General features: G+C 45.3%; 1 protein-coding gene and 1 long non-coding RNA gene across 2 annotated transcripts; both read right to left on the bottom strand.

Moving 5' to 3' along the window:
* Nucleotides 1-1,102: 1,102 nt before the first annotated feature.
* On the bottom strand, nt 1,103-9,811 carry LOC119961614. Its single transcript, XR_005459686.1, has 2 exons — nt 9,765-9,811; nt 1,103-2,644 (listed from the first exon to the last, which is right to left on the bottom strand). It is a non-coding gene; the product is annotated as an uncharacterized LOC119961614 (long non-coding RNA).
* LOC119961613 (zinc finger protein 239-like) lies at nt 4,059-5,406 on the bottom strand. Its single transcript, XM_038788906.1, has one exon. It carries the CDS (start codon nt 5,314-5,316, stop codon nt 4,282-4,284), a length of 1,035 nt encoding a protein of 344 aa, XP_038644834.1. The 5' UTR covers nt 5,317-5,406; the 3' UTR covers nt 4,059-4,281.

The following is a 9,811-nucleotide window of genomic DNA, read 5'->3' as shown; positions in this document are numbered from 1 at the left end:
TCAGGCTGAGCCTTGTGCACGTGGAGGTGGAGTTGACCCTCTACAGTGCTTCGCTCCAGAGTCCCCACCCTATCTCCATCCCCAGGTCGTCCTCCCATTTCATTCTTGTTGCGTCCAGTACGGTGTCGTCCCATTCTACCAGTCGGGCATACATGTAGCTACAGTTGAATCCTTCACTGGGTAACACAAATCCCATGAATCTTTGTTCAGTTTAACCACAGACATCTTTTAAACAAAGTCAAATATCGTTTAATGGAAGAGAATTGAGAATTATGTGTTGCTTATATTTGACCCCTCTGTGTTTTGGTGTGAAACATTCTGCAGCCTAAATACCGTTCATGTATAAGAAAGGAGGGGTGACAGCAAATCCGCACTGAGCCTGGATTTCCTCATCTCCCTGAGTGGCTTTTCCTGTTTCTCCATTAAGGCCGAATTTTTCAAGGTGGTTTTGTTAAATCTGACATTTCCTTTAATTCAGTTACAGTATCGTTTGTGTCTGTCAAGATGAGCATACATTACCATTAGATATGTTTCAGATGGTGATTAAAATATTAATCTGCGTCTACAAAGCCATTAAATTCTTTTGTGAACTGAGCAAACTTCCAAGATCCGCACTTTGTTTTTTCATGTATGGAACGATCTGTCTGGACTGTATGCAGAACAATACTTTTCACTGTACCTCGGTACACGTGACAATAAATCAAATCCAATCAGAGACAGTTTCTTACTTGTCTTCAAATTGAAAAGAGTCGTCTTCAAAATTATTCATTCATGGGAGGTGGGCGTCACTGGCTGGACCAGCATTTACTGCTCATTCCAATTGCTCTTGAACCGTACCAGCCTCCCCGAACAGGCGCAGGAATGTGGCGACTAGGGGCTTTTCACAGTAACATCATTTGAAGCCTACTCGTGACAATAAGCGATTTTCATTTCATTTTCATCTGTGTGTCTTGTGAGGCTATTTCAGAGGGCACTTAGAAATCAACCACAACATTGCCGTGGATCTGGAGTCATGTGTAGGACAGGCCACGTAAGGAGAGCAGATTTCCTGAAGGATATTAGTGAACCAGATGGATTTTTACAACAATCCACAATGTCATCATTAGACTTCTCATTTAAGATTTTATTCAATTTCATTATCTATCACAGATTCAATCCCAGATCCCCAGAGCATTAATCTGGGTCTCTGGATTACTAGCCCAGTAACAATACCATTACGCCACTGCCTAGCCCACAGTCTTGGCAGAATATGATGTCTTGTAATTTCTCAAAATTACAAGGAATTTATTTTTTCAAACAAATTCTGATAGTTCTGCTGTTTGAAACTTTTTGGTTGACAGTGTTTATTTTTTAAAATAAAGATCTAGTCTTCACAAAATAATTACCTCATACACCAATTCACTAATGATAATCACTGTTCACTACTGAATAATCATTGATTTAATTATTGTTTGTTGCTCTGAAATAAATACATTGTTAATATAGAAAAGGTACAGAAGGTGAAATGGCTGCATGAAGCCACGTGTTAGAGGTATAAAAGGGCTTCCTTGACCTTGTTACACGTGACATTGAATACACTATGAAAATAACAATTTTAGAACTAAATGTGATTACACATGCGTACTTACAGCTTCCTACATTACAACAGTGAATATATTTCAAAAGTACTCCATTGGCTTTAAAACACTTTTGGAGGTCCAGTGTTTGTGAGAGGTTTTATAGAAATGTACATTTATTCTAATTGTCTGCAAACTAGGATATATTACACTCGGTGTCCTCACCAGAATCATTGATAAAGATTGAGTCTTAATTTTGTGTAATAACCACGGCATTGATACCATTTTGAATACTCTGTGAAACTCCCGACACACCATATGCACATTTATTTTTTGTATAACACAGCGGGTTGTTGTGATTTGGAATACACTGTCTGTAAATGGTGCTGGAATCTCATTGGATTGTAACTTCCAAAAGATAATTTGATACATTCTGAAAAAGAAAACAAAAAAGTCGTAATCTGGTATTGAATGGGTCACTGTACAAAGAGCTGGCACGGGGAAAATGGGCCAAATAGACTCCTCTGTGCTCTAGGAGCCTTGTGTACAGGTAAAACGAGTGGTGACAACCTGCAACTTGCTGCCTTTGAGAGTAGGCGATGCAGATATGACGGAATGATTTCAATCGGAAATTGGACGGGCACTGAGAGAAATAAACCTGCACAGATTTGGGGATAGAACAGGGCAATGGACAGACTGGCTTCCTCCACAGAGAGTCAACATGGTCTCAAAGGGCTGAATGGCCCCATTCCCCACCCTCCACATGCTGTGATCTCAGGAGAGACAGCTACTCCAGTCGTTCCAACTACCTGGAGTCCCTTATCCCTGGTGCCATTCTTGCACAATGGTTAGCACGGTTGCTTCACAGCATCAGGGTCCCAGATTCGATTCCCGGTTTGGGCCACTGTCTGCAGACTCTGCACGTTTTCCCTGTGTCTGCGTGAGTTTCCTCCCACAAGTCTCGAAAGATGTGCTTGTTAGCTGAATTGGAGATTCTGAATTCTCCCTCGGTGTACCGGAACAGGTGAGGAGTGTGGCTACTAGAGGATTTTCACAGTAACCTCACTGCAGTGTTAATGTAAGCCTACCTGTGACAATAATAAAGATTATTATTATTATTGTAAATGTTCTCTACACCCTAAGAACTTCACATCTTTCCTGAAGTGTGGGATCCATATATAGAGTTCCATTCCAGAGTGATTGATTTGAAAAGCATGGAGGAAATGTCCAACTTGTTCAGTACCAGGGTGAGACTACACTGGGAGCACTATCAACATTGGTGATCTCCGTTTAGAAAAAGAAAATAGAGGCACTGGATAAGGTGCAACAAAGGTTCATAATATACAGAACTGAGAGCATTTAACACTCGGGAAAGGCTGGGGCTGCTTTTTTCTGGAAAAGAGAAGACTGATGGGTGATCTGATGGAAATCTTTAAGATTATAAAGGGATTCAATAGTCCAATAGGAATTTCAGTAGAAACCTCTTTACCCAGAGAGTGGTCAGAACGTGGAACTCGCTACCACAGCGAGTGGTTGAGGTGAAGAGCATAAATACGTTGAACGTAAAGCAAGATACAGACATGAGGGAGAAAGAATAGGAGATGCTGATGGGCGGAGGCTCATGTGGAGCATAAATACTGACACAGACCATGGCTGACCCCAGCCTGTATGGGAATTTAACCTGTCATGTTGGTGTCACTTAGCACAGACCAGCCATCCAGCCACTGAGCTAACCGAGCCCCATGTAAATCTGTAATAATTCCTTAAATATTAGTAATTGCCTGCAACGAGACCTGGGTATCCTCGTACACCAGTCACTGAAGGAAAGCACACAGCTACAGCAGGAGGTAAAGAAGGCAAATGCTATGCCAGCCTTCATTGCGAGCAGATTAGAGTACAGGAGCAGGAATATCTTGCTGCAATTATACAGGGCCTTGGCGAGGCCGTAGCTGGAATATTGTGTGCAGTTTTGGTCTCCTTATCTGAGGAAGGATGTTCTTGCTCCAGAGGGATTGCAACGAAGGTTTACCACACTGATTCCTGGGATGGTGGGACTGACGTATGAGAGATTGAATCAGTTAGGATTGTATTGGCTGGAGTTCAGAAGAATGGGGGATCTCTCAGAAACCTATAATATTCTAACAGGACTTGGCAGGGTAGATGTCGGAAAGATTTTCCCGATGGTGGTAACTAGAGGTCGCAGTCTGAGGATACGGGGTACCATTTTAGACAGAGATGAGGAGGAGAAACTTCTTCAGAGTGGTGAGCCTGTGGAATCTGTTACCATAGGAAATAGTTGAGACCAATACACTATGTTTTCAAGAATCATAGAATAGATCATAGAATTTACAGTGCAGGAGGCAATTTGGTACATCGAGTCTGTACAGGCCCATGGAAAGATCACACTACCCAACCCGTACCTCCACCTTATCCCAGTAACCCCAGCTAACCTTTTTGGACACGAAAGGCAATTTAGCATGGCCAATCCACCGAACCTGCACATCTTTGGACTGTGGGAGGAAACCCACACAGACAGGGGGGGAACGTGCAGATTCCCCACAGACAGTGACCCAAGCCGGATCACAGGATATGGAGGGGAAAGTGGGATTAAGGAATTGAGTTGGATGATAAACCATGATCGTAATCAATGGCGTAGCAGGTGCAAAGGGCCAAAAGATCTCTTACTGCTCCTATTTTCTAAGTTTCTGTGTAATCCCTTCCCACACTAAGAGCAGGTGAATGGCCTCTCTCCAGTGTGAACTCGCTGGTGTGTCTGCAGAGTGGATAGCTGTGTGAATCCATTCCCACAGAGGAAGCAGGTGAATGGCTTCTCCCCAGTGTGAACTCGCTGGTGTCTCTGCAGGATGGATGGATCAATAAATCCCTTCCCACACTGAGAGCAGGTGAACGGCCTCTTCCCGGTGTGAATTTGTTGGTGTGTCTGCAGGCTGGATAAATCACAGAACCTCTCACCACACTGAAAGCAGGGGAACAGCTTCTCCCCAGTGTGAATTCGCTGGTGTGTCTGCAGACTGGATGACTGAGTGAATCCCTTCCCACATAGAGAGCAGGTGAACGGGCGCTCACCAGTGTGAACTCGCTGATGGATCTGCAGGTTGGATAAATCACGGAATCCCTTCCCACACTGAGAGCAGGTGAACGGCCTCTCCCCAGTGTGAACTCGCTGATGTTGCCGCAGAGCGGATGAATCAATGAATCCCTTCCCACACTGAGAGCAGTTGAACGGCCTCTCCCCAGTGTGAATTCGCTGATGTTTCAGCAAGGTGGATGAATTCATGAATCCCTTCCCACACTGAGAGCAGGTGAACAGCCTCTCCAAAGTGTGAATTCGCTGATGTTTCAGCAAGGTGGATGAATCAATGAATCCCTCCCCACACTGAGAGCAGGTGAATGGCTTCTCCCCAGTGTGAATTTGCTGGTGTGACTGCAGGCTGGATAAATCAGTTAATGCCTTCCCACACTGAGAGCAGGTAAATGGCTTCTCCCCGGTGTGAACACGCTCGTGTCGCTTCAGGTTGGATAAACGAGTGAATCCTTGCCCACACTGAGAGCAAATGAATGGCCTCTCCCCAGTGTGACTGTGTTGATGAATCTCCAGCTCACATGGGAATCTGTATCCCTTCCTACACTGAGAGCAGGGGAATGGCCTCTCCCCAGTGTGACTGCGTCGATGAACCTCCAGCTGAGATGGGAATCTGTATGTCTTCCCACAGTCCGCACATTCCCACGGTTTCTCCATGTTTTGGGTCTCGCCGTGTCTCTCCAGATTGGACAATCACTGGAAGCCTTGTCTGCACACAGAACATGTGCACTGTCTCTCCTCACTGTGAATGGGGTGATGTTTTTTCAGGCTGTGTATCTGGTTGAAGCTCTTTCCACAGTCAGTTCACTGGAACTCTCTCACTCGGGTGTGTGTTGTGTGGGTCTCGGTGCTTTTCCAGTCACATTCACGTTTAAAATCTTTTGAAGCTGACAGATCGGACAAACATTTCTCCTTCTCGCCGATGATATTCAGATCAAAAGGAATCGAGTGAGTTTGTCACATTGAGACGTGACGTTTGAGATTTCTGTCTATAATTCCTCCTCTTCCAATATCCTTTAAAAACAATTTACAAAACTAATTATTGTTAGTCCAGGATAGAAATTCAGAGCCAACAATTCTAGTTCCTATGGAACATTATTTCCTCTCTCGTTCTCCAAAAGCTGTAAATATCCATTCCACACACTCTCCATCCATTCTCACTCTGCTGTATCTAATATTCACCCTCCCAATTCTCCTGAAGGTGCTAATTCATGTTGATTGAAAGATCCAAGCTCAGCTCACTGCTTCCTGACCAGGACACACAGATTATAATAGGAGCAAGAGTCGGCCATTCGGCCCACCGAGTCTGCTAACCATTCAATGAGATCCTTGGCCTATCTACCTCAGCATATTTTCCCACAGGATCCCCATATCCTTCGATATCTTCAATATCTAGAAACCTATCAATATTTGTCTTGAACATACCTGATGACTGAGGCTGCACATTCCTCTGGGGTAGAGAATTCCAAAGCTTCACCACATCCTCGAGTGAAGAGATCCCTCCTCATCTCAGCTTTCACTCTATTTTCCTACCTGTTCCCCATAACCCTTAACTCCATTGTCAATAAAATATCTGTCTAACTTGTGCTTCAATATATTCAATGACCCCCAGATACAACTGGTCCCTGTGGAAGAGAAATCCAAAGACTAACAACCGTCTGAGGGAAGAGATAACCGGAAATCTATAACGTAGCTACAGTCTTCTATTACAAGACGATAAATGATACATTTACTTATTACAGAACGGTAAATAATACATCTAATCTGTACCACGTAACAACACTAGACATATCTCTGTCCATTATTAATTTAATGTCCCCTGAAAAATCAGCCATCTCCTGGGGGAACCCACCTCTTTGATTGTGAACATTAGGAAAGAGACAATTTTTTTGAAATAAATTTTGAGTAACCAATTATGTTTTTCCAATTAAGGTGCAATTTAGTGTGGCCAATCCACCTACCCTGCACATCTTTGGGTTGTGGAGCTGTTACTCACGCAGGCACGGGGAGAATGTCCACACGGACAGTGACCCAGGGCCGGGATCAAACACGAGTCCTTGGCGCCGTGAGGCAGCAGTGCTAACCATGGTGCGACCAGAGACCATTCTTTTCGTCAGACAAATAAATGCACGAACCTGTTAAGGAGGCCCCAATCCCCCAATAAGACCCATTGATTTTGTCAGTCTGCAGACAGGAGCTGGAGAACTGAACCCAGGCAGAGGAGAGGGAGGGAGAAAACTGGGCGTGGAGGAAAGAAATGGTGCAGATGGTGAGATGGGTTTGGATTTCAGCCCAGGGAGAAGGGAGAGTGTGTGGGACGGGGATTTACAGCTTTGGGGGAACAAGAGAGGGGAAAAATGTTTCAGAGAAACTAGAATTGTCTGTTCAGAATTTCTATCCTGGACTGACAGTGATGACTTTTGTTTGTTTTAATTACAAAAAAAAACAAATCTAGAGTACCAATTTTTTTTTCCAATTAAGGAGTTATTTTAGCGAGGCCAATTCACCTGCCCTGCACATCTTTTTGGATTGTGAGGGTGACACCCATACAGACACGGGGAGAATGTGCAAACTCCATGCGGACAGTGACCCAGGTCCGGGATCAAACCCAGGTCCTTGGCTAACCACTGAGCCACCTTACCTGCCCCGAGTGATGACTTTTATAAACTCCTCTTACAGGATATTACAAGGGGAGGATTTACAGATGGAAACTCCAATCAAACTTCACATCAAGATTTAACAGAGTCACTCCATTCATCAGGACCTAAATATCATTGGCATGTGAATGTGGAAGAAGAAATGTTTGTCTGTTCTGTCGGTAGGAAATAATTTTCAAGATCAGTGTGACTGAAAAAAAACCCGATACACACACGACTCGCGTGAGAGTGTTCCAGTGAACTGACTGTGGAAAGAGCTTTAACCAGTCACACAGTCTGAAAAAACATCACACCATTCAGAACGGGGAGAGACCGTACACATGCTCTCTGTGGGGACAAGACATGAAATGAAAAATGAATTCACATATTGTCACAAGTAGGCTTCAAATGAAGTTACTGTGAAAAGCCCCTAGTCACCACATTCCGGCGCCTGTTAGGGGAGGCTGGTACGGGAATTGAACCGTGCTGCTGGCCTGCCTTGGTCTGCTTTAAAAGCCAGCGATTTAGCCCTGTGCTAAACTAGCCCCTGTAACCCCCGACATAAACCGATCGTCAAATTTGAAGAGGGACAAGGACACCAGCAGCATGCTGAAACCATGGACATGTGGGGACTGTGGGAAGGGATTCAAGCCCCCATGTGAGCTGGGAACTCATCACCGCAGTCACACCGGCGACAGACCATTCACCTGTTCTGACCGTGGGAAGGGATTCACTCAGTTATCCGAGTGAGGATTTACCAGGATCTGGGAGCCGAGCTGGTGAGGAAGTGAGCGGCCTTTAATAAGGTTCAGACTGCTCTGTGTAAGAAAGGAGTTTGATTCGGGGTGGTTTACCCAGCAAAGCTGCAGCTCACGTATGAGTCCAAAGACTTCCATTTTGAGACACCGGAGGAGGCGAACATTGTAAAGCATGGACTGGGGTCCAGTTATCTGTATTGGACAAGATCTACATTTCTTGTGGGGTGGGATGGGTGTTGTGATATCCTCTATATAGTTTTGAAATTTTCTGATGAAATCTGTTTTTCTGTTCGGGGTGAAGGGAGATTTTCTTTATGAAGCACAATGTAGACATATGGGGGTTGGGGAGGGAGATGGGTTAGCTACCTGATGACTAAAGAACTGTTTGCGTCTTACTCGGAGGGTATGGGTGCGTGTGTGGCGGCCATCTTGACCTGTACATTTTGAAGATTTACTGGATAGTCCCTCGTGACTGATTCTGTGAAGGGGGAGGGGGGGGGGAAACGACAGACGCCTGATTCAGCTGGTCACCTGGAGCATAAGCAGATTGGTTGGACCAGTAAAGAGGTGGAGGGTTTTCGCTCACCTAAAGAATCTAAATGTTGGTGTGGTGTTCTTGCAGGAGACTCACTTGCGGGTTAGAGATCAGACCAGACTTCGGAGCGGGGAGCCAAGTGTTTCACTCGGGCTTTGACTAAGGGTTAGAGATCAGACCGGACTGCGGAGCGGGGAGCCAAGTGTTTCACTCGGGCTTTGACTAAGGGTTAGAGATCAGACCGGACTGCGGAGCGGGGAGCCAAGTGTTTCACTCGGGCTTTGACTAAGGGTTAGAGATCAGACCGGACTGCGGAGCGGGGAGCCAAGTGTTTCACTCAGGCTTTGACTAAGGGTTAGAGATCAGACCGGACTGCGGAGCGGGGAGCCAAGTGTTTCACTCGGGCTTTGACTAAGGGTTAGAGATCAGACCTGACTGCGGAGTGGGGAGCCAAGTGTTTCACTCGGGCTTTGACGAAGGACTCAAGGTGCTGCAATTCTTTTGTTTTGTAAATTTAGAGTACCCAATTCATTTTTTCAAATTAAGAGGCAATTTAGCGTGGCCAATTCACCTACCCTGCACATCTTTGGGTTGTGGGGTGAAACCCAGACAAACATGGGGAGAATATGCAAACTCCACACCCGTAGTGACCCAGGGCCGGGATCGAACCTGGGACCTTGGCGCTGTGACGCAGCAGTGCTAACCACTGCACCACCATGCTGCCCGAGGTGTTGCAATTCTAATCGATAAACAGGTCCCTCTTTCGGTCACTAAGATCATTGCAGACACTAATGGGAGATACATGGTGGTCAGTGGGTCATTGCCCCTAACTGGGACGATGTTCCTTTGTAAAAAATATTATTGGGGTCCACCCCAGATCTGGATACACATCAGTTGATTCTTGGAGCAAACTTCAATTGCGTACTGGATCCTAAAATGGACGGGTCCAAGCCCATTCATCCCCTACAAATACAGGAAAAAGGAATGAAACCGAACGGACCACCCGGCAGCGACCCAGGCACCGGAAACGACAACGGCAAACCCGGCAAAAGATAAAGAAAAGCTGTTCAAGAGCAGATTATAAAAGGATTATGGGACACAGATTTATGATTGTGAGCAAGATCTATAGGGGAGATTTTACACAGTGAGTGATAATGATCTGAACTCAATGCTTACACACAAAGGGCGATAATCTCCAGGTCCTGATAACCCGAATGGTGCTG

Source organism: Scyliorhinus canicula, unplaced genomic scaffold (genome assembly GCF_902713615.1).
Source record: "Scyliorhinus canicula unplaced genomic scaffold, sScyCan1.1, whole genome shotgun sequence".
Classification (NCBI taxonomy): domain Eukaryota; kingdom Metazoa; phylum Chordata; class Chondrichthyes; order Carcharhiniformes; family Scyliorhinidae; genus Scyliorhinus; species Scyliorhinus canicula.
The sequence above is the reverse complement of the archived record's forward strand: the minus strand, read 5'-3'. Positions and strand labels throughout refer to the sequence as shown.

Excerpts from the sequence above, each read along its gene's own strand:
- LOC119961613 (XM_038788906.1), bottom strand. The coding sequence starts at position 5,316 with ATGGAGAAACCGTGGGAATGTGCGGACTGTGGGAAGACATACAGATTC.